At 52.8% G+C, this 25,440-nt stretch overlaps 1 protein-coding gene across 1 annotated transcript in view; it reads right to left on the minus strand.

The window, feature by feature from the left end:
• VAC14 (VAC14 component of PIKFYVE complex) overlaps positions 1-25,440 on the minus strand; it is a 204,072-nt gene that overhangs the window by 25,706 nt on the left and 152,926 nt on the right. Inside the window, exon 15 of the mRNA XM_065416489.1 lies at positions 2,325-2,499. Coding sequence (XP_065272561.1) covers positions 2,325-2,499 — 175 coding nt within the window. The remainder of the gene's footprint in view (positions 1-2,324; positions 2,500-25,440) is intronic.

Genomic DNA, 25,440 nt, shown 5'->3' on the forward strand with positions numbered 1-25,440 from the left:
GTCCCCTTCCTAGCGTGCGCCTGTTTTGGGAGCTGGGAGGCAGATGTCAGCTGCTAGGGAGTACCCGTGGCTGTGGGGGACCCATGACAGAAAGGCTTGTGTGCCATGGGATCAGCTTACACAACAGTGGCTGCTCTCTGCTCAGCAGTGTGCACCAGAAACCCCCTCAGAAGTGGGGGCCGCAAAACTTGGAACTGCCTCCAAGCCCCCCCAGGCACCACCATTGACAATTGCCTCCAGCAATTAAAAACATTCACACTCCAGCTTGGCAGAGAGGGCCCTGGCACCAGTTCCCACTGGGGGATTTGTGTGCACTCAGGGGAATTTTAATACCCAGCCTAGGGAGGGAGGGGGTCCCACAGCCAGACACTGGTCTGGAGCTTGGGAGATCTAGATCCGATTGAGCTCTGCCATTCTTCCTATGGGACCTCAGCTGGTCTCAGTGCACCTCCATTTCTCCCCACCTTTGTCATCTATTTAGATCCTAAGCACTTTGGGGCAGGTACTGTCTGTGTCTGCAAAGCACCAGCACAACGGGGCCCTGATCTTGTTTCAGGCCTCTAGGAAGTACCCGAATACAGGACAGGTTGTGTGCAAGGACCACTCCTCTGGGGAGAGACTGAACATAGAGATTCCAATCACAGGAGACTGGGGAAAGTCCAAAACTGGATTTCAATGGAACTTGCAATGTTCAATCTGGATTCACGGCTTCCTTGACATAGTAACCTGCTTCTCTCTTCCGGCGTCATGATGCAGTGTACAAAGACAGGTACACACTACCCCTAACTGCTCAGTCCCAAACTAAAGTGACTGTTTTTTTCCTGAGATATCAGCATCTTTCTTGGCAACAGTTAGTCACATTACTGAGGATTATGGCTTCCAATAGGATAGGAAATGTGTATACGGACCCTACATAAATCAGGTCTAGTCACACACTGCTCTTGGACCCATCCTTCCTTCAAGCAATAACAAAGAACAATGGTCACATTTTGCACATAGATAGCCCCTTCCAACCAAGGACAGAAAAGCAAACAGCCTGTTAGGAACCATTAGGAAAGGGATAGATAATAAGACAGAAAATATCATAATGCCACTATATAAAACTAGTACACCCACACCTTGAACACTGCGCGCAGTTCTGGTCACCCCATGTAGAAAAAGATACATTACAATTGGAAAAGGTTCAGAAAAGAGCAGCAAAAATGATTAGGGGTATGGAACAGCTTCCATGTGAGGAGAGATTAAGAAGACTGGGACCGTTCACCTTAGAAAACAGATGACTAAGGGCGGATAGGATAGAGGTCTATAACATCATGAATGGTGTGGAGAAAGTGACTAAGAGTTATGTAAAGGGGTAAATAACACAAGAACCAAAAGTCACCCAATGAAATTAATAGGCAGAAGGTTTAATACAAACATAAGGAAGCACTTCTTCCCACAACACAGTCAACCTGTGGAACTCATTACCAAGAGAGGCTGTGAAGGCCCAAAGCATGAATGAGTTAAAAAAAGAACTAGATAAGTTCATGGAGAATAGGTCCATCAGTGGCTATTAGCTAAAATGGTCATGGATGCAACCCCATGCTCTGGGTGTCCCTAAGCCTCCAACTGCCAAAAGCTGAGAGTGGATGACAGGGGCTAGATCACTTGATTGCCTGTTCTGTTCACTCCTTCTGGGGCACCTGGCATTGGCCACTGTCAGAAGACAGGATACTGGGGTAGATGGACCTTTGGTCTGACCCACTATCGCTTCTTATGACCTCAAAGCACCGTACAACTGTTAAGCCTCAACATCTACCAGGGAAAGCTCAAGCCAAGAGTAAATCAACTGAGTCAGGAGCAGGTTAGAGGACTCCCAAGGCCACACTGTCAATGGTAAAGCGAAGAATCAGACCCAAATCCTAACCCTTGCATGATGCTCTCTTCCTCCTTGAACACGAGCCCCTGGACCGTACCCTGTGGGGAACACGAGTGTAAGGCAGACACCAGGCAAAATACTGAGCAGCTCCTTACCATCAAGTCTTAAGACGGGGCTGCTGTTTAGGGCACCAAGAGGCAAGTATGTGAGACAGACAGGAGAAGCAAAGGGGCTCGGAGGTTATGTACTGGCCAGAGAAAAAGGCTAGGCATCTCCTTCCCCTCAGCCAAGTCCCTTAATTCATTCCAAGAGAAACCTGTCAGATGTCAGCCTATGTCCTGAGGGGACAACTCTGCCCTAGGATTGCTAGGGGCCCTGGGTACATGACAGCCTCGGTCACCTGCACACGGAGAGGTAAGAGGTGGGGAGAGCCTGTTTAATGAGGAAGTGTTCCTGTTCAACATACCGGGGTCTTCAGGTCCTTGAGCTGGTTTCGCAGTTGGAAGAGCTCGGAGGAAGTGAGCAGTATTGTGTTGAGAGTGTGGACCATAGTCGAGGCAAACTTGAGGTCCTCTTCCCGCAGCAGGATGTCTGCCATGGAGTGGAAGATGTTTTCAGCATTGAGAAGCAGACAAAGCTGCCTGTATGTCAAAAAGAGAGAAAAAGGGAGAAAGAGGGTTATTTACTCCAGTCTGTGACCATCATAGCAGATCCATACACCACACCCCTCTGGGAAGGTGCCCCTGTGTGGTGTAGGGACATCGGGGATGGAAAAGACCTATCTGGTCACATCCAAGTGCTTCCCCCGGGGCCATGACAGCACTATCCCCTGCAGCCTGTTCTCCAGTGCTGTGTTCAGAACCAGCCCAGTGTTCCAACCAATGGCGTTTCCACCACTCCCTTTAGCGCACTCATTTTTGTTGCCTTTTCCTGACTCTCCTCTGTTTTGGCCATGCCCCTGTGGAGCAGAGATGCTCAGAATGGAACAGGGTATTCTAGATGTGCGGAACAGCGTTCTCTGCCCTCCCCCTCACGCAACTCAAATATCACAGGGGCTTTCCACTGCTCCCTCTGGATTGCTTCTGGCATTGTGTGACCTGGAGGGAGCATTTCCTGACAGCTGTTCAAGGTGCCTGCATGCAGACCTAAAGGTTAGTGCTCCAGCCGAGGACTAGTTCCGCTACCTTGACTCCCATGGGGCAGTGCCTCCCACCCAGCTCCCAGAACACTTCACAAAGGCAGGTAAGAACTGTCTCCATGTTACAGATAGGGAAACCGAGGCACAAACAGGTTATGAGAGTTCTGCAAGGACATCCAACAAATATGTGGCAGAGTCAAGAGTCAGATCCAGATCTCCTGACTCCCAGTCCACTCGAACATGGTGGTGTGGGGGTTACGACGGACGTGCTCCTACAAATACACTTTGTCACTATTGTTTCCTTTATAACAGCCCAGCTCCGCACAGTTCTGCTGATACAGGGTGCTTCATAAGCTGTATCACGGGGGCTCAGCTGGTCACAGCCGGAATGTTCTGCTTAGCAAACTGCAGCATTCGCCAGGTTTTTAACATTTTTCACTAGAAACCAAACCCCAGATTTTCCTCAGCGTTTGTTTGGATTTTAGGATTTTCTGTTTGGTCTGCGATGCCTCCATGTCTCCCTAGCCCTTGCGGTTCTGGATGGTTTGTTCAAGGACACCTGAAATGCTGCCCAACGCTGGCTTTGCTATTCTGTGCTAGAAGAAGCCCCGGTCCAACAGCCTTCAGTACCTTGAGAACCCGGAGAAGGACGTGATCCATTCCCTTGTCGTCACTGGGCAAAAAACAGGCTTAAAACCTTCAAGTCTCATTTTATTTTCAATGTAGAATAATCCATACAACGCGCCTTCTCCTGAAGCCCACTCAGTGACATGCAGAGACTTTCGGGGGGGGGGGGGGGGGGAGGAGATGGGGACTTCCCCTAACGTGCATGACATTCATTAAGAATTTCTTGTCCGAGTTCATTACAATTACAGGGAGGCATTTCAGTGCAGAAAGTCCCCAATGTCTGAGGACCACATTAGCAGAGGTCAGCTAGTTGAGCCAGCAAAGCGATGCTTTCCCCCTTGTCTACACTAGGATCTACCACCAACATTTCTCACTGGATCATGGGCTCAACTTGACCAATACAGAAAATATCCTACTGTAGACACAGCCACTAGCAACCTGCTGGGCTGGATCCTGCCTGGTGTTGGGTTCTCTAACTTGACTAACTTCACTAGATCCGGCTCTCACCAGAATCCTATTCAGATAAGCTCTGGGTGGGCTTGGGCACCAAGGATACTACTTATCTATAGCATGCTCCGGGGTAATGCTGAGTGCTGGAAATGTGTCTCCTTTCTTATCCTTAGGCTGACAGGACCCAAGGACATGGAGAGGGAGGGGAAGGACAGTCTGAGAGTGGATTCCAAAGCTACCTATAAACAACATCCCCTAGTGCACCACTGGGACTCTTCCAAGCACTCATGCCATAACCAGGCACTGAGCACTTAACAGTGGGGTGCTCCGTGATACAGGTACTGTAGGGTTCTCAGTTGCATTCATAAACCCCCTTTCCTTCCCCATTAAAGTAGGGGGCAAATTCCTCATAGAAGATTTAATCGGATGGAGAAAGAGTAACACATTGTCCAGCTGATTGTCTGACGGTGTTCAGCGCGCCGGCCGTCTCCGTGTTTGCATCCCAGTACCCAGGAAGTGACACTCACCATCAGGTAAACCAAACCAGAAACTGGAACTATCACCTGGAGGCATCCGATGGACATTTATGAAGGCAAAAGCAGCAGCATGTGCGTTCCTGAAGGGGCTGGGGCATTAGCAAGCTGCTTGGCGAATCTTTGCTTTGACTGGCTGGGGGGTCGGGGCTGTCGGTCTGCCGATGGAACACTCCCAGCGCGCTCCGATGGAACGTGCCAGACAGGTGCTGCTGCAGGAGCTCTGAGAAAGATCACAAGGCTAGTTCTCCTTGCCAGTGCTGTGCCTACGCTCTCCGAGGCAGCAGTGGCAGCATATGGTGACTTCTGATAGCACGTGCTGGATGCGTGGCTGAAGGCTGAGGCCTCTGGCTTAGAGAACAATAAGCATCCTCCGTTGCATATGGCTTCAAGCTGTGATCTCATCACATCCCATAAGCTAAACAGGGTCAAACTAGGGCGGTGATTTCATGGGAAAACTCAAGGGCAATAGGAAGTGGTGCTGGTGACTCAATAGGTGGCATTCTTCTCTCCAACGTCCCTGGAGAACCAGTGCCCCCGCTTGGCTGGTGTGGGGGGCTGTGCTGCTGGAGTGCTCATCTTTTGAATGAGATTTTAAACCATCTTATGGAACTTTTTGCACAAGTGAAGGCTGACAGCTCTAGTGTCTTGGCCAAACGTGCTCTGCCTAGATTCCCTTCCTGTAGTTTTGGTTAGACACCGTCCTTCACTCCTTGTCCTAAGGTTGTGCAGTCATTCATCCCCTTCTGGAGAGCTGTCCCATTTCACTCTAGGGATGGCTGCACTTCTGTACTGGGCAAAGGGATTTCAGTTCGTGATGCCAGGCAACAAGTGCTTCAGGGTCTCTCCTGGCTGAAAGGCAACCCAGAGATACAGGATTGCTATCACTGCTCGCTAACCGTCTCCTCCTTCATTAAACGTCCAGTACACCTATGTTGACACAAGTTACTTGATCTAGGCCATGCTTATGTGTCGCTACACTAACATGACTGTTTCAACTACAATCCTGGCTGTTGTTAGAAGTTCCCTGAATAAAAAACAGCTTCATGGTGCTGCTGTACTGCTAGCTACAGGATAGAACTATGACTTGCTTTGGTCCTTCCTTGTGATACTGCTTATTTTAGGACAATCCATATTAGATTTGATCAGTCCCTTTTGGCCTTAAAATCTATGAAGATCGTTCATTGTAGAAAGTTACACCTCTTGGCAGGTGAAGAGCAGATTTTGCTAATATGTTTTTTAAACAAATTCTTAAAGCAGAAGGAAGCTGTCCACGAGTCAGACTGAGGACCTAGTAACGCAAGACTTGGGATGAGCACACAATGACGCCAAAGCAGCAGGGCTCTAGGGGGGTAAACCTGCCTTTCTACTCTGCTCTGGAGGCTCTGAAAGAGTCAGTCAAGCTTTGGATGAAGGAGAGAGACCCTGTTGAACATAATTTGCTTGGATTTTTAAACTGCTTTTGACAAGATCCCTCACAAGAGGCTATTAAAGACAATAAACAGCCAAGGGCTGAAGCGGAAGTGTCCCAAGGTGGATCAAAACACAAAGGAAACACTGTAATGAACAGCTGCTACTCAGAGTCCAGGGAGGCTAATAGCAGGATACCGCAGGGAGCAGCATTTCATAGAGTACTGATCTCGAGCAGCAAGTAGGCAGTGGGTGAGAAGACCTATTTACAGCAGGTTTGGGAGAGCTCAGGGCTGGAGGAACCCAGAAGGGTGGAAGATGGGATACTGAAGTGTCATGCAGAGGGAGGAAGAGAAGGCTCAGTCCAGTTGGTGGGGATGGGCTCCCACATCACTAAGGCATCCTTACAAGTGCCCACCTTGCTGGCAGGATTCCAAGGGCTGAAAGCTCTCTGCAGGGAAGAGTGGAGAAGTCAGCCCAGCCACACTCCATCGGCAGGGCTGTCAGCCCAGCAGCTTTCACCAGCACACAATTCCCGGCAGAATTTTGGAAAACCAGTGCCACAGCATCCTCCGCACTCTCCTAAACAGGAGAAGGAAAGCGGTGCTTTCCTGGCAACTTTCTACCCTGGGTCCTGCGAAGCTCAGCGTGCACAGCAGAATCCCTCTACCCACGTGGCTTTCCTATGCTAGGAGCAGGGGGCTGGGACTCGGGGGCAGCAGGAGCAGCTCAAGGCGCCGCTGGTACAATTAGTGACGCAGGGCTGGCCGACAATTAGATTCTCTGTGCAGAGCTTTACGTAACCTAATCTAACGTTCTTTATGGACTGTGTTCAAATGGAACGGGCAGCAATAAATAAGCCCATTGATATCAATTACTCTTGCATAACTGGCTGCAGACATGTGCTTTTGGGATTAAACACTTCCCCCCTCGGTGATCAGCACCGCAACCAACTGGCCAGGAGGCCGCTTGGGTCAGGATACGGCCCCTATTGGTATACCATGGCGAGTGGCAGCCTCAAACAGGAGCTAGCGAGGTTGCTGGAAAGGAAGGGAGACCGCCCTGGGGATGAGTTGCTTGCTTATTTCAAGTCAAACCTGGTGCAGTGCAGCGGGAAACAAATCTTAGTGCCACAGCGAACTGCCAGGGAGGCACCACGGCACTGCAGGGAGCCGGAATCACCCCAGCAACCTTCGGGAGAGGGCTGGGACTGGTAACCAAACCCAGCTGTCTTGGCGCAGAGAGATGATGAGCAGTCAAGCAGTGCGCAGGACTTGAGAGTCAAGGGCAAAAATATCCTTCCTCCTGCTATCAGGGGGTAGCCGTGTTAGTCTGTATCCACAAAAACAACAAGGAGTCCGGTGGCACCTTAAAAAGACTAACAGATTTATTTGGGCATAAGCTTTCGTGGGTAAAAAAAAATCTCATTTCTTCAGATCTTCTCTTCCTCCTGCTGTTACCCCTGACCCCACACCCCTTTCCTCTGGCTCTTCCTGTATGCAATAGCCTTGGGCAATAGTGATTTTATTGGACAGGGAATGCTGCTACCACCGAGGTCTGAGCACGGAACGCCAAGTTCTAACCCCAGCTCCTCTGGCAGTTCTGTGCCCATCTCTCCCCAGCTGTGCAGTGGGACAGATCCCAGCTACACGGGATGCCAGGAAGTTGCTGTGCAGAGGAGATGTATTACGCCAGGACTAAGGATGAGATTTTCAGAAGCATGCGGGGCTGCCCAGCTCTGCTCCCACTGAATGGAATTTTATCACCATCTTCATTAGGAGCAGAGTTAGGCCAACACTGAAAATGTCACCAAGCACCATTCTCTTGTAAGCTACCGAATCAAAGGGGAAGGAAGTTATTCAGGTTAAAAAAATAGCCACATTAACTCGCCTGCCACAGGGACTGAGTGCCATTCCCCTGCAGTGAACAGGTAGCATTTATTCCCTCTGATGATGATGGAATATGGTACTGTCACAATTCAGGGCAACTGGCCCTGTATTTCCCCCTCTATAGTCCAGCAAGGGCCCCTCACTTTTAGGCTCCCTGCTCCTCAGGCATCAGCTCTCTTCGGCAGCGACCTGCGTCACCCCACTCCTGACCAGGATTTCTCCAGGCCGCACAGTTCCCTGCCTGCAGTGCGAATTCCCCAACAAGCTTGCCTAACCCAGCCTGCTTTTCCCTCTCCTCAGAGGTATAAAGGTAGCACCGAGCTTTTCCTACAAAGCACATTTATTCTCAAGGTGAAAGCATTACAGAGAAAACATATTAACCAATCCGAGAACCCATATGCCCGCTAATAAGCTTCCCAGAGATCACTCTAGCTAGGGCTCTGGTAGGAGTCAGTCCTTCAAACCCCCCCACAGAGGTTTTTCTGTGGGCACACATTTGTAAAACCTTTGGCTCAGAACAAGCACCACCCCCGATCTGAGAGTCACCCCTTTATACAGTTTGGGTTTTTGATCTTGGGACCCTGGGAGCAGGTGAGCAGCAGGCCATGGGTTTCTTCTCAAAGCAGTTTCAAAAGGAAGGGTCGGGCGACGGGAATCTGCATTGCCCACCGCCCAGCATTTTCCAAGAAACCCACTCAACTTCCAGTTCCCTCTTGTCCTGCACACCTGTTGGTTCCTTGAAACTCATAACCCTCCCCAGGGTTTACACTGTCCTAGAGCCGCTACAGACGACCCCACAGTAACACAAACATTTGCATTTTTAATACGATGAGCTACTAAGATACTTAAACTTAATTCACTCAGGTTTGTCCAGAACATTGCAGGAAATGGCCATGCCTGTCACAGGTACCAGTTCACAATCAGGCGCCTAGGGCATCCAGGGGCAAAGTATGCACGGAGGCTCTTCCTCTGGCAGACAAACATCAGTGCCAAGAGTATTCCTTCCAGGCTCTGGGCCCACCCTCTAGGCACCTCGAAAATACACAAACTTCAGCTAGATCAGCATCTACTGAGCATCTGCCCCCACGCTCCCTTCCAGACACAAGGGACCACGCTGGGCATCCACCCTGACCTGCATGAGAGCTCAAACACACTCCCTCCCCCTGGGAAAGCCAAGGGCACAGATGGGCTCTGAGCATGTCTCAAAGGCAGAGAGACCGGGTTCTCCTGAACCCATCACTTCTGCAAGCGCAGGGGAGCGTGTTTTCCAGTCTATACAACCCCTCCCTGGCACCAATTCCTCAAGGAGAGATGCTGAATGGGGCAGGGGAGAACAGCCTCCAAAAGGGCCGTACAGTGTCTGACCAGGAGAGAAAGGACACCCCACCCTTCAGCCTTCCTGACGGTCCATCCCACTCCGCCATGAACTCCCAGCCGGCAAACCGAAGGGATCCCCCCCACCGGCTCCCCCTGAACTCCCAGCGGGCACGCCGAAGGGATCCCCCCCGCCCCCGGCTACCCCCGAACTCCCAGCGGGCAAACCGAAGGGATCCCCCCCCCGAACTCCCAGCGGGCACGCTGAAGGGATCCCCCCTAAACTCCCAGCCGACAAACCGAAGGGATCCCCCCCCGGCTTCCCCTGAACTCCCAGCAGGCACGCCGAAGGGATCCCCCGTCTCCCCACCCCCTGAACTCCCAGCGGGCACGCCGAAGGGATCCCCCCCCCCCCCCGGGCTACCCCCGAATTCCCAGCGGGCACGCAAAGGGATCCCCCCCCCCCGGCTCCCCCCAATCTCCCAGCGGGCACGCTGAAGGGATCCCCCGACTCCCCACCCTCGAACTCCCAGCGGGCACGCGAAGGGATCCCCTGGGCTCCCCACCCCCCGAACTCCCAGCGGGCACGCCGAAGGGATCCCCCGGCTCCCCACCCCCTGAACTCCTAGCGGACACGCCGACATATCTCCCGGCTTCCCATCCACAGCTAACGCAGCATGGAAGCGGCTCCTCCACATGCAGTCGCACAGGGCAAGTGGCCCCATGCCTATCACTCTTTCCAGGCCCATCCCCACCCACAATGGAGTTGCCTCTGGGCACAGATTCCCACCTGAACCGCGCAAGAGACACATATCAGCCCCGGGGGGCTAACACCCTGGCTTGAGCGCCTCTGGGGGCAATTACAGCCAGTCAGGGCCCAAACCCCATGATCCAGTCAGTGCTGGGGGGAAAAGAGAAGAGCCCTTCATTACCCTCTACCCTGACGGTCTCTCTGCCTGCACCCTCCGCCGTGCGGCTCAGCACTGCCTTGGCCCTTAGACAAAAGCCTCCCTCCCTGCCCCCAAGAACCCGGCAAGGTTGGGTCAGTTGAGCAAGGCTCGCCGCAGGCTCAGGGGCAGCGAGGAGCCAGTTTCTAGGGCTGCAGGCTAGGATGCACATCCAGCAGCCAGGGCTGCAGAAGCAAGAACTGCCCTGGAAAGCTTCCTGGGAAACCCTGTGTAGGGAGCCAGGAAGGCAGCTGTGAGGAGCCTGGTGACCTCTGACACTCCCCTCACACGCCTGCCTACCCGCTGGAGCAGGCATTTTAAGCCCAATATAATTCTGGTTCTCCCCCCTCCCCCCACCCTCGATCAAAACCAAGGGCTCATTTTCCATAAATAGAAGCTCTGACATTTTGCTGGCCAACGCCTTGTTCCCTCGAGCAGGAGTCTGAAGCAAACTGCTGGCCGATTGCAGGCCTGGTTTTGATTAGCAAGGATGGGATTTTGTTGTTGGTTTTGTGTGCACTAGCATTGGGAAATCTGGAAACGTTTTGCATTAAAGGAACAGCACACACATCACCCGTGTGTGAGGCAGACGGGTACTCCACTGCTTTGCCTCTGCATCTTCCCTAACTCCACCTCTGGGTCTGATTCTCAATACGTGGGGTGGGAAAAGAAACAAACGTGCTCCCACCCCCACTCCCCAGAGAGACAGTGGGAACAAGCTGTTCCCTAGTGGTTACAGCGAAGATTGAGGCAAGGATCTGTGGGAACCCAGGACCCAGCTCCACATGGAGCAACAACAAAGAGCAGCATGTGGGCAGGAAATCTTGCTCCTGGCCAACACTTTGGGGATGTGACTGATCTCCCTCGTGTTTGGGAATCAAAAGCTCTGGTCCAACCTGGGTGCACTGGAAGGAATTTTGAGGGCGCCCCAGAGTTTGGCAAATCCACCCCCTATTTAGGTGTAGACAGCCTGCTGGGAGCCAGGGCTCCTGGGTTCTATTCCAGGGAGCCAGGCAACTGGCTTATTGTTTTAACTCCACTCCCAGCCCCTGGTATCCCAGTTTTCCCCCAGGGAAGTGGAGATAAGCCTGCCCCACTGGGGTGTACTGAAGTGCCACTCCTGTTTGCAGAGACCCCTGAACTTGTGGGGTGGAAGGTGCTATAGAGAGGTTGTCCCAATGCATGATCGGGGGGTTGTGGCAGGGAGCAGCCTCTACAGAGGGAACCATTTACCGTCTGTGAGCACATCTAAGAGCTTTCAAGGCCTGTCCCCATGCACTGGTACTCAGGTACAAGCCAGCTTGCCCAGCCTACAATACAGGAGTCAGTCCCTCCCAAGCTGCTGCTGGGGATGTTGGTCCCACCTGAGGTGTCCAACCCCTGGCAGGTGAAGGGAATCTGACCCCTGCAGCTACGGCTGAGGGCTCAGCTCCCCGCCTGCCTGGAGAGCAGCAGGCGGCCTCGCAGTAAGCTAAAAGCTCCACCGCGAGGTCAGCAGCAGGCAGAGACTTTGCAGGGGCACCTCCAGCAAGGGCCAGCATCTCCACAGCGGCAGCAGCTCTTTGTTACGACACACACTTGGGGCTAAGCCCTTTAGCTTATACAGTCACGGCAGGAATTTTCCACCTCAATTGGTGGAGGGGTGCTTTGCATTCGAGTCCATTTATAGGCACTAATATACTGTTTACAGACAAAGCCTGGGCCCCCTTCCCCTTAAATGCCCACATCTAACCTCTGCAGACCCTGGTGCATTTGCGGTGGGGGGACACGGCCTGCTGCAGAACTCCGTAGACAGCTTCAGAGAGCGCAGGAGCAGCAGCTGTGTTCCGCCCTCCCTTTTCACCAGGCTCGCAGCCCATGCTTCAGGCACCGCACTTTCTGCCCTGCTGCAGTGCCTGAAAGTTTCTGTGGGAGGGGCAGGGAAGAGGAGAGAACAACTGGCCAAAGCGCATCAAGCAACCAAGTGCAGCTGCTAGCCTCCATAACAGCCGCCAACAGCTGAAGCCATCAGCTCAGTGACTCCCAGATCACATGCCAGGGACATGGAAACGCAGAGCAGATCCCCTCTGCTGAAGGGTTTCCACTGAGTGAAGGACAGCGGTGAACAGGAGTCTGTAACCCAGTAGATGGGGAAGTGGGAGGGGAAGGAGCATGGGAAAACAGGTGGCTTTAACTAACCAAGCAATACTGGAGATTCCAGAGAGCTACTGGGAGGGGGTCTAGAGAAACAAGGCTCTTGGCAAGAGGGCAGGAAAAAGGAGAGCGTGGCCTCGTTCCATGCACGTTCTTTGCTGGACGTCACCTGCTCTGCCGTTCCCGCTCCTCCCCTTGGCACTGCAGGCCAGCGCACAGCGTTTCGGATTTGTTACTACTGCAGCTCACAATCAACCATGGAGCATCTGCATAGCTAGGGGTGAAGTGGCACACCAGGCCGTGCATCTCTGCAGACTGGGTTAAGCTCCTGCACTTCAGTCTTGGAGCGGAAATGAGTTGGAGGCTGTAATCTGGTCTGTCTGCACTGCTCAGCCAGGCCATTTAGGAGGCTGTGATAGGGATAGTGAGCTGCCTTGTGAGCGTAGATGCCCAAGTCAAGTAGGAAGGTTACAGAGAAGGATTTCGGTCCAGGCGGCAGAGCTGGGTGTGGGAGGTGATTGTGCTGGTTCCGTCTGCACTACATCTGGTTCCAGCGGATACTCTCTGCTTCTTGCTTTCCATCAGCATTGGAATCCATTCAGGGACTTGTCTGAGAATTTGAGAGTTCAATGGCACAGTCACACACCCGGAGTGAGAGAGGTGGGGGTCTTCCAGCCACCTCACCTTGCCCCCAAACTGCCTGGGAGCAGGAGCAGTGGCACAGAAACGGGAGCCAGGTGCATCTCCCTGGGGGTGGCTCGTCATGCAGGAAGATGGATGGAAGTCTCACTGTCATTCAGGTCCCAAAGTGCTGAGGGACGGAGAGCGGAAGCAGGAGGGCACTGTAGAATCGTGCCATATAGGATCCATAGCACTAGCAGAAGCAGCTGCACTTGTTGGCACTGTGAAGGTCTAGGAGTAGATTCCAGCAGACACCCTAATCCCTCCCCTCCCTGCAGTCAGGGTCTGGATTCTGCTAACATTGATTCCCAGGTGTCGATCCCACCACCATGACTAGATGCACTGACTACAACTGGACTGACAAGGCATGGTAGTGCCCCATTTGGTAGTGTTTGCAAGACCCTTCGGGTGCGTCTCCACTGCAGCTGGGGCTGTGAAGGGCAGCTCGTGTAGATGTATTCTGCTTAGCTTGCTAAAAATAGAAGAGGATGCAGCAGCGCTGGCTTTGGAGCAGGCTGCACAAGCAAGTACATATGCAAGGGGAACAGGTGGGCTGCATCCTCACTTCTAATCTTAGCAAGCCAGCTAGACTACCGCTAGCGCAGGCCTGTTTCCAGGAGCTGCCATTCACACACCTGGCTGCACTGCACATGTATCCTTAAGGCTGCAGCTCTTCGGGTTAGGGACTGAGCCTTGCTGATCGTCTCCTTAGGGACTGGCACATTTTAGAACTGTACTAGGTACTAAATAACCAATGATAAGCCAGGAACTTGCTGGCTTCTGCCTCATGCCTTAGAAGGTCTTTTTGGGTTGAAGCTGTTCGTGCAGAGGAAGCCAGCCTTTTTCGAAAGGAGCATCAACTTAAACCCCCCCCCCCCCGATGTGATTTCAAATGTACTGTTGTGACAAGCAGCACCAAGATCCAACAGTTTTGTTCTCTCTCCTTTGTTATAAGCTGTTTAGTTGCTTGTGGATTGTACAGTGCTTGCATCGACCCAGTGTCAGTTACTCCTCCTGTTTGTCTGGGTCTTTCATCCAGCAATGGCGGAGAGAAAAGCCATTAAAAAAATATATAGGAAAACGTGTCAGGCACTGAGGAGCAGGTGCAGCAGCTGAACTGTTCTGGGGTGGGGAAGTGACTCGATTTCAAGTCCGGGAGCCCTTACAACAAGTTCAGAAAGTAAATCTATTTAGCAGGTTCGGCTGTAGAGCTACAGCTGCTCATCATCTGGCAGCTTCGTAGGGCAGAGGCTGCTCCTGGAGGAGGGAACTCTGCCTCGAAAGCCTGTGCTTGTTCTGAGGAAGGGGCAGAGAAGGGCTGTGATGCTCGAGAGAAGCAGCACAAGGTGAGATGCCGTGACAGCCAGAGGCTGCCCAGGGACGGGATGCAGCAAAGTGCATGGAGGCGGGGCCTCGTAGCTGGCAAGAGGCAGGACCGCCCAATACAAGCATTAAAGGAAATTGTAAGGTGAACCAAAGTAAGTGAGGGGCATCCCTGTGCACAGGGCCCCATCGCCAGTGCACGTACCCTGTGTCACAGGTAGAGCTAGCACGGGGTCTCCTTGTCCTTGGGCTGCCACCTTCACATGGTGGAGCAGCTTGCGTATACTTAAGACCTTAAGAGCGATGCCGTCTGGAGTCCTGTGCTCCTGGTAGGGTCACCCATGGCGGTAAGGTTGAAGGCGAGGTACCAGGCAAAGTGCAGCCCAGCACAACACAACCCGTACAAGACCTCAACAGCAGAACAGCTGGATGAAGCAGGATCACCTCTCAACAGCTGCAACGGAGGAGAAACCCCTGGTCGTCTTGGACCTCCTTGCCACCCGACACAGGTGCCTCGTTTGCCAAGATGTGTGTGGCTGCTGGTGCGCATTAGCTCCCCCACATTAAACTACTCACACACAGACTTCTTTCACAGGAAGAACTTTTTCCCCACCCCTACCCATAAAAGTCCTGCGGCAATGACGGTCATGACTGAGCAGGCCTTTTTAGGAACCCCTCTGTTCACCCCAGATGGGGAAGGAGCTAGGAAATGTGTCCCACATAGGCTGTCCCACCATACCTGATTGGAGAGCCGTGTCCAGAGGGATCACTCCCAATGTGGTCAAAAACCAAAAATGTTTCTTGCAATTTGGAATGTCTGTACCCTACTAGACGAATTAAAAAGTGAAAGACCCAAACGCAGACCAGTAATTGTCGCCCGAGAACTCTCAAGGTACAACATTGACATCGCTGCTCTCTGCGAAACAAGACGTCCAGATGGCCACTTGAGGGAAGAGGGTGGCGGTTACACTTTCTTCTGGAAAGGAAAACCAGCAAGCGACAGGCGAATACACGGTATTGGTTTTGCAATCAAAACCTTCTAGTCAACCACCTGACAGAGCTCCCCGTCGGCATCAACGAGCGCCTTATGACCCTCTGCATCCAACTGGTCAATAAGTCATTTGCCACTATCATCAGTGTATATGCACCAGCTCTTGACGCTGAAGAACAGAAAGAATCATTCTACATGGACCTTGATAAAATGTTGTCATCCACTCCAAAAACAGATAAGATAATCCTCTTAGGGGACTTTAATGCAGGAGTCTAATGTATGAAGTAGCACCATTGGGAAGGAAGTAGTGGGCAAGACCAATTCCAGTGGCATCCTTCTACTCAGCAAATGTGCAGAGCACGACCTTGTGATCACAAACACAATCTACAGACAAAGCAACAAGTACAAAACAACTTGGCAACACCCCCGCTCAAAATAGTGGCACCTCCTAGGCTATGCCATTGTAAGAACACAGGATCTAAGAGATGTCCAAATCACTCATGTCATGAGAGGAGCTGACCATTGCTGGATTGACCTCTGCCTGGTGAGGTCAGTCATGTCCATCAGGATTGCACCAAAACACAGAAAGCAATTCAAATCACACAGACAACAATACAGTATCCAAAGACTTCAATCCTCAGTGTACCAAGAGAACTTCCAAACACTCCTCAGTGAAAAACTGGCCATATAAACACCAGGAAATGACAACGTAAGTGTCGAAGAAGACTGGGAAGCCCTAAAACAGACCATCCATGAGGCTTGTGAGGAATTCATTGGCCTTGCTACCTGTCGACATCAGGACTGGTTTGATAACAACATTGAGATTACAGCCCTTTTGGACCAGAAGAGAAAAGCTTTCTACGACTGGCAAAAATCAACCACTATCCAGTCAGAAGAAGAGCTCTTTCCATCAAGTTCAAAGCAGGATCCGAGAAATCAAAAACAAATGGTGAGAGGACAAAGCAAAAGAAATCCATACATTTGCTGACAGACATGATATGTGGAGCTTTGTTGGTGAGTCAAAGGTCTTGTACTGACCAAGCTCATGTGGCCTCACACCTCTGAGCTCCGAAGATGGTAATGCCCTTCTTAAAGATAACGAATCCATCAAAGAACACTGGAAGGAACACTACCAAAAGCTTCTAAATCAAGAATCAATTGTGACTGACGACACTATTGACTCCATCCCTCAGCACCCAATCTGGGAAACTCTCACCAACCCACCAACTCCTGAGGTCGTCTGCAAAGCAATTAAACAAAAGAAGAAGAATAAAGCACCAGGTCCTGATGGCATACCAGCTGAAGTACTGAAAGTGTGGGGAGAAAAACTGACTAACAAGCTTCACTTGCTGCTCCTCAAAATCTGGCGCACCGAAGAAATCCCCGCTGACTTACGTAACGCTAATACCATCACCATTTTCAAAAAGGGAGACAGGGCTGACCGTAGCAACTATCGAGGCATTGTCCTCCTCTCCATCGCTAGGAAGATTCTTGCTAGAATCTCACTGAATCGCCTGCTCCCTCTCGCAGAGGAAGTACTGCCAGAGTCCCAGTGTGGCTTCAGACCAGTGGTCCCCAACGCGGTGCCCGCGGGCACCATGGTGCCCACCGGGGCATCTATGTGCGCCCGCATACTGGCTGGTGGACGAGCATCCACCGAAATGCCGCCGACAAGCAACGTCATCCAAAGGCGTCGCCGCCGAAATGCCGCCAGTGACAAATGGCCACAGTCTGCCAGATGACAAAGGTTGGGGACCACTGCTTCAGACCATCATGAAGCACAACCGACATGCAGCCAGGCAGATCCAGGAAAAAATGCCAAGAACACTACCCGGAGCTGTATATGGCCTTTATCAATATGACCAAAGCCTTCAACTCTGTCTACTGTGAAGCTTTGTGGAAAATCATGTCAAAGTTTGGCTGCCCAAGCAAATTTATCACCATTGTAAGACTCCTCCATGACCAGATGACTGCCTCCAACCTCTGCAGTGGCTCTACCTCTGAGTCTTTTGTCATCTGACTGGTGTAAAACAAGGCTGTGTGCTGGCACCCACCCTTTTCTCTATTTTCTTAGCAGCTATGAAAACATTAACCCAAGACTGTTTACCACAGGGCATTGGCATCCAACATCGGATTGACGGCGACCTCTTCAACCTCCCTCGTCGCCGTGCCAGAACTAAAGTAATATCGGCAACCATAACTGAACTCCAGCACACAGATGATTGTGCGGTAGTTGCACACTCAAAGGAGGATCTACAAACAGCCCTTAACTGCTTCTCTGAAGCTTACAAAAGCATAGGGCTAACTCTGAACATCGACAAAACAAAAGTTCTCCACCAGCCAGTCCCTGGTCAATCATCAGACCCAGCAAGGAAGATCTACATTGACAAAGAAGAACTGGAAAATGTAGAATACTTTGCCTAGCTTGGCAGCCATCTCTCACAGAGGGCAGATATAGGCATCGAGATTCAGCACAGAATTCGCTGTGCCAGCCTTGCCTTTAGCAGACTGTCTCTCCGGGTATTCGGCAATCACGTGTGTTCAACATCAGAACACACACTAGACTTTTAGTGTATAAAGCCGTGGTAATGGTCCCAACTCTCCTCTACGGCTGTGAGACTTGGATGACCTAGAGAAAACACCTGAAAAACCTGGAACGCCAGCCCCAGCACTTTCTTCGGAAGATCAACAACAAAGTGGGAGGATCATCACACTAATGTCAGTATCCTCACAGAGGCCAACGTCTTCAGTGCTGAGACCTTGATTATCCAGCACCAGCTGAGGTGGAGCGGGCACTGTGTGAGCATGCCTGATGTACGCTTCCCAAAACAACTGCTGTCTGCCCAGCTCACAAAGGAGAAGGGAAACAGGTAGGCCAAAAGAAACACTTTAAAGACACCCTCAAAATAAACATCAAGAGATGTGGCATTGACACCGCACACTGGGAGACAGCAGCCCAGGGATAACCGGCAAAGACTTGCCAGCGAGGGAACGTCCACTTCTGAGGAAAATCGCCTTGCCCTGGTCGCAGGAAGACAATGGTCATGCAGCAATCGTGGCCCAACCCCGCCTTCCAACACCACCTGCCTCTGGCTCAAGGATCAGACTCCTCAGTCACCAAAAGACCCGTGAAAAATAGAACCCGTGAAAGATCATCCTCGACCCCTAGGGATTGCCAATGTCACGGGTAGAGCTAGCACTGTGTTATGAGAAGAGGAGATAACTAGGGAAATAGCCCTGGGTGGGGAAAGGCCAATGCCATGCTCCCTGCTTGGCTGTCTCCTGTCTCACCAAGTGACCAAGCCCTCCCATTCACACAGCCTACCGCAAAGTGCTATTGCAATCCATCTTTGGCCCCAGGCAGCCAGCCCATTTTAAGCCAGGTGAAACAGGAAAACTATCTGGCCCACTGGGTAGGGCTTGCATGGAGTTGGTCTGTAATGTACTGGCTGCACTTATGAGCAAGTGATATCTCCCTGTAGTGGCTGGCTGCCCCCAGAAAGGATAAGGTACCTACTACCACGAGCGAGCACAGCTCTACTTTAGCTGAAGTAGTTGAGGCCTGGACTCAAAGGTCCAAGGTTCTAGTCCCAGTTCCCCAGGGATATGCGATTTATACAACTGTGCCCACTGTCTGCAGAACCCAAATTAGCGACATCAGCTGAATGTCTTCTCTCTGGCCAAGCTGGTAGATGTTACCAGGTCTGCCGGGGGGGAGGGCAAAGAGGGCAATTGCCAAGGGGCCCGGGCCCTTTTAAATCCCCCGGGTGGGCTGCAGGGCTCCTAGGCGTGTGACACCGCTCTGGGCCCTGTGCTTTGGGGTGCCCCACAGGCTGGCGTGATTGGCCAGCGCGGGCAGTCCCGGAAGTGACAGGTTCGTCTCTTCCGCCCCAGGCCCCGCCCCTCCAGGGATGGCCCTGGCCCCTGGAATTTCTGTCGGTGGGCCTGGATTCTACGCTAAGCTTCATTCAGCCAAAAGTTAACGCTGCAGCGCTTACCATACACCAGATCAACAAGCAACCCAGCAGGGCCGGTCTCAGAGATTCCTATCTATGCATCTGTGCTAGTCTCCAGAAGATTCAGTCTGCATGTGCGGTCTACCAACGTTACAAGAAAAACCACAAGTGCTGGCAGGAGCAAAACGGGCCTGAACAGGTTTTATTTCAACCCGTTATTACAATTCTCTGGCTGCAGATCAACCCTCTTTGTTCAGCACTGATTGATTCACCTGCATTGAAGTGAGGAACTGCAGGCCCTTTGATGAGAGGATTGAAGGTCTGTCTCATCTCCCTGCAGCCTCTTTATCCCTTTCCTGGAGTGCTACTTTAACGTCTGACAACGCTCTCCGTGAATCACAACAGACAGCCCCCCGATGTATTCTTGCCCTTGGGGACAACGCAAGCCTCACCCTACTTCTCCGGCACTGGGAGATCACTACTGTCAAAGCCACGCTGAGATCCAACCAGAACCTTTCCCACCGCAATACAAACAGGCCTCTGTACTTCAACTGAAGAGCTACAATCCACTGCTGACAAACACTGCGTTTGAGCCCAGGAAACTGGAAATTCCAGACACACGCTCCGTGCCTTACGACTCAGCTCTCTGAACGCGGCGACACAATGCTCACCACCCCATCACGCCAATGCTTGGCTGAGAGGATGTGTCAGACACACGGCAGCTCCCGCTGAGTTGTAGAGGGGTTGGTCCCGGGAACGCTGGGAAAGGGAGTGCTCGCTCGGAACTGTTGTACCTATTTTATGATGGTAGCAAGGAGAAAGCCAGACAAGCAGCAGGTAGATCTCAAGGAAACAACATGCAGCCTGCATGGAGGGGAAGGGGATATTGCAGCATACGGGGGATACACTTGGAGCTCGAGAACTCCCCCTGAAGATTGCGATGGGGAAGGTCTCTCCTCACAGAGAAGGGCCAGCCAGCCTCACACTGGATTCTTGGGAGAGAGGGGAAGAGGAAAATTGCTCCATTTCCAATGTGCAGCCAGCCCGTAAGAGGTTCCTCATGCTGCATCCCCGTTACGAAGCAGCCGCCTGTGCTAGCAGCCAGCAGCTATGCAGAGCTCACAGGCACGCAGCAGCAGCAACGAAAGGCAGGCCGTAGGTTATTACAAATTAACTCCTTCAATTAAAAGGGTTATTCCTCCTTTTCTGCAGCGCGAGGAACAGGGGGTGGCAGCAGCACTTGTGGCTGAGTAATGGTGAAAGCACCTGCCTGCTGTGAGCTCAGCACCTTTTGCCTGTATGTGTCTGAGGAGCGCGGGGGCAGAGGCTGAGGTGTAGCTCGCACGGCAGGCCAGGGCTGAACAGGGAAGCCAGCCCTCCATGGGAAGGCCAGCTCGCAGTAGGTCACCGAGAGGCCCTGGAACCCAGACGGGAGCTCCCTCCAGCACAGAGGGTTCTGCGGCCGCCGGCAGAGCCCAGGGCGCAGGGAAAGGGTGGGTGTCCTCCCAGCCAGCTGATGGCTGACTACCATGAATCAATTCCCAGTGGGGCGGGAGGGGCTGAGTCTCGCTCACCGGAGGTTGTTCTCCTTCGCTCTGCAAGCGGAACCCACCTGGAAATGCCACCCCAACCTTGCCCAGTAATTAGGGGATGGGGGATTGTCTGTGTTGGAGGTGGCAGGTGGAATTCAATAGGATGCAGGAAACCCCTCCAGCAGGGGGGCAGGTATGGGGTGGGACTGGTTGAAAGAACAGCACACAGGGTTGACTCTAGGCTTCGCAGCCTGGCCAGGAAGCAAGTGTGGGGACACTGCTCCAAGGGAGCACACCTCCATGCTAGCCTGAGGCACCCTGCTGCATGCAGTGGCCCAGCAGCCCCGAGGCCAGGAGAGCACAGAGCAGTGGCCAGGAAGTTTGGAGCCCAGCAGGTGAGTTGTTTGTGCTGACTGACTAGCTCCCCGCTGCTGTTCCGGACCCAGCACTCGAGAGGGCCAATGGTTTCGTCTCCCCTCCCCCGGCCCAGCCCTGCGAGGATGCTGGAACTGTTGCGCAGCAGGGAGAAATGCAGCTGCAGAGGTTACGTTTTCACAGGGCAAACATGCTGGCAGCCGGCCAAGGCGGATAACAACTCAGCAGCTGGCTATCAGGCGGAACCAATCAGAAGGACCAGCGCTGCGGCTGCTGTGTGCAATGCACCCTCCTTCCCTCATTGCAAGGCTCCTGCCTCGCATTCCCTGACATGCGCCTCCCAAGCCCATGCCACCCCCTCCTCCCGTCCCAGCGTAGGCCTGCTAGCAGCGAGGTGCACGCCCACACCACCAAACGAGACAGAGCCACGGCTCAGCTGACGCTGCCAGCACAGAAGCCATTTCCTCTGGTGGGAGCTGGACTGAAAGCGAGCTGTGCAGGAGAGTCGGAGCAGAGCGGGGAGAGGTTAGGGGATACGTCTAATTAAACCATCTGGCTGCAACAGCTGCTCTACTGGGGTGATGGGCTGCCCCTGCGGGACCGGCAGCTCAGAACATTCTCTTCTCTTGGTGCTCTCACCTGACCCGCCTCTGATGGATGCACCTATGAGTCAAATCTGAAACTCCTATTCAGCGTCCTTCCGCGCGACTCCCTGCTCCGTCGGCAAGCCCTGGCCAGTAGACTGGGAGCCCTGGCGTGGGGGAGGAGCACTACCTACGCTGGGGTTTGTGCACATACCCTCCTGCGGACTGCACTGAGATGCAGCAAGTTCTGGGGAACTCACAGCAGAGTGGTGCATCTCTGGGCATGTCTCCACTGCACAGTTATCCCAGGCTCTAGCTGACCGGGCTGGGGTGTGGTTAAACCCAGGCTCCCCTTCAACTTGGGCTGGAACCCATCCACTTTGCAGTGCGGACGCAGGCTAAACCACTCAAGAGCTGATAGTCTCCAAGATGGTACCTTCCCACAATTCCCCCAGGGCCTGACGGGTTCTCCCCGCATGGACTGGGAAAGAACCATGAGTGCCTCAGCCCTGGGATATGGCCCCAGACACAGGGAGGGCACAGCAAGAGCATTATGGGCCCAGGCTCCCCATGGCCAAAGATGGGGGAGGGGGGAAGAGGGAACAGGGAGAGGTCCTGGCCAGACTCATTTCCCATGGGAGGGGTGGGGGAAAAGAGGCTCTGGTCTCTCTGGTGGGAGGGGTGGGGAAATAGGCCCAAGCCAGTCCCAGTTTCTCCAGTGGGGAGGGAGAGAGGTCACAGCAATGTGTGTGTGTGTGGGGGGGGGGGGGGGAAGGGGACTAGGGTTGCCAACCATCCAGGATTGCCCTGGAGTCTCCAGGAATTAAAGATTAATCTTTAATAAAAGTTTCTCATGTGATGAAAACTCCAGGAACACGTCCAACCAAAATTGGCAACCCGAGGGGACCCCATTACATGCATGCCTCTTGGGCTCCCTCCTTATAAAACGTCTGGCTGTGCTGGGCACAATAACAGCTGTTTGCACACGAGCGAGGCTAACCCAGGTTAACGGTGCAACACAGACAACTTAGCTCAGAGGTTTACAGCAGTGCAGCCTGACTGATGTCTCTGCTCCAGTGTAACACCCAGATACACTATGACCACAGGACGGTGATTCAGGACCAGAAGAACCAGGAACAGCTTCATTCCCCTTAATCGAAGGCTCCTCAATCCAGAGTCAGGCCAGAATTTCACTGCACCCCGTCTCTCACTGCTCTCCGTGGCAGCGGCGGGAGCTGCCCTAGTATGGATTGAGGAGCCCAACGTTAGGCTTCTCCTTTTAAAAATCCCAAACATTTTGGCCAAGACGGCAAACCCCACAGCTCTGAGTTCCCCCCAGCAGCCTGCCAGTGAAGCCCAGGAAAACATTCCCCACCACTGCCCAGGCGAGCGGGGGTTTATTGGCGCAGTAGGGTTGTGAAGTCTGAGGCATGGGCGGGTGGTGGGAGGCAGAGACAGAACAGAGGTTAGAAGGCCGGGGAAGAGCCAAGAATTCAGCGCAGGGGAAGGAGACCAGTGTGGCGCAGGTGGGGGACAGAACACAGGCTGACGACAGTTCAGGAAAAGCTCTATGGGAAAGGAAAAGGGACGAGAAGACAAGAGGCTCCGAGCCAGGACGCTGCACTCAGATGGAGTGAATAGAGAGATGGTTTGACAGTGTTGCCATTAAATACAGCACCCAGCTGCTGAGTTCCTTAACACTGGAGGGCATGAGATCGCACACGCACGTCCAGCCCTGGCGAGCAGGCTTAGCCCTGGGGCAATGTGGCAAGGCCTAGCCAGTAAGCCTGGGGGCCATGGGGGACTGTGTGTAAGGGGAAGACTCCCTGCACCTTTATGCAATGTGCTTTATTCCACTGCTGAGCAGCTGCACAACCAAGAATCCCCCTCCCCCACACTACAAGCCAGGCCGACACAGCTATAGCTCCTTCAGGCCGGCCTGGCCCCTTCGAAGGGCAGTGGGGTTTGTGCAGGGATTCCCGGGGAGTAGCTTGTTTGGATCTGTCCCAGCTCTCCACCAAGTCAGTCAGACACACACTTCCAAGTAAGGCCAGAACCTGCCTTGGCTGCTGCAGCTCTGTGAAGGTCCCTCTTGGAAATGGGGCTAATCTAAATATTGCTACTGCGATTGGTCAGAGCTCCCTTTGCCTCCCGCTCCTCCTTTCACTGCTCCGTCCTCAGGCCTCCCCAATGGCTGGTTGAAGGACCACGGCCGAGGGGATGTGTTTAACAGCGCAAAACTGCCCCAGCCCTCCAGCTTCTGAAAGCAGCAGCCAGTGGCTGATTGGTAACTCTGGCGAGGCCTTGGGAAGAATGGAGGGTCTAGGCGGCAGCTTCCCAATCACAGCACCAGTTCACAGGAGATGGCTTAGAAAACCTTTGTACATTTGCAAGATAGGAAGAGAACAGAACACGTGGCCAGTGGCAAATGGGATCCAAAACAATCCCCAAAACCGCTGCCTCCCCACTATCCTCCTCTTCCTGCACAGGAAGTCTGCGCTGGATTTGGTCTCAGTAAATCTGGAGCAACTCCAGTGGGGTTAATTCAAATTCATACCTTTTTAACATTAAAATCTGCCCCTTTCCCTGGCCCAGAGGGAATTTCTGCCCCTCTCTCACTGGAAAATCAGCTCTCCCTGGCAGATCCAGCATGTGGACGGGGGTGAGCTTTCTGAGACTTGGGCAAACCCTGTTATCAGCGCACAGCTGTCGGATGGGAACTGGGATTTCTCCTCCTGGTGCGGGAGTGGAATCTGCTGACCTCTCCAAGTACTGTGGCTAGGAATGGCTGCCCCACAGCCAGCCCACCTAGTACGATTCCTTTGCATTATTTAATAAAGGCAATTTTCACTTTTAAGTAAGAGTCGCTCCTGCATTTTACGGCTAATGCACCATGACTAATAGACAGCAACAACAATAAAAGATCATCATACTGGCAGCAAATTCCACTTAAGCATCTTCCCCTGCCGTAGCCACCTGCTAAATAAATCAAGTGACTCTTTACTAAGTACCAGTTAGCTCTCCAGGAATTTGGTCTATTGGTGCTGGCAATGGTGCAGACAGGATTATTTCTGCTCCATCTTTAAACAACTGCAACAGAGAACAGTAGGATCAGGATGTAATAATTGCCCCAAGACCTACCAATGAAACACTTTGTGGGTGACGCTCACCCTCCCGAACATGTTCTAGATGGGCTAACTAAGGCACAAAGGTGAAAAGACAGTTACCTTTTCGTAACTGGTGTTCTTCAAGAGGTGTGCTCATGTCCATTCCATTGTAGGTGTGTGAGCTCGCCACATGCACCAGTGCAGAAGTTTTTCCCTCAGTGGTATCTATAGGGGACCGGCTCCAGCGCCCTCTGGAGTGGCGCGTGTATGCCCCTGAATAAGGGGCGCCGCCAGCTCCCCCCACCCTCAGTTCATTCTTGCCGGGAACTCCAACAGTGGGGAAGGAGGGCAGGTCATGGAATGGACATAAGCAACACATCCCAAAGCACACCAGTTACGGAAAAAGGTAACTGTCTTTTCTTCTTCGAGTGCTTGCTCATGTCCATTCCATTGTAGGTGACTCCCAAGCAGTACCATGGGAGGCTGGTAGGAGTTCATGGATGTGTTGAATGCAACACAGCTCTGCCTAAGCCAGTGTCATCTCTGGCTTGCTGGGTGATGGCGTAGTGCGCCGTGAATGTGTGTACCAAGG

This window comes from Emys orbicularis, chromosome 14, assembly GCF_028017835.1.
Source record: "Emys orbicularis isolate rEmyOrb1 chromosome 14, rEmyOrb1.hap1, whole genome shotgun sequence".
NCBI classification, from domain to species: Eukaryota; Metazoa; Chordata; order Testudines; family Emydidae; genus Emys; species Emys orbicularis.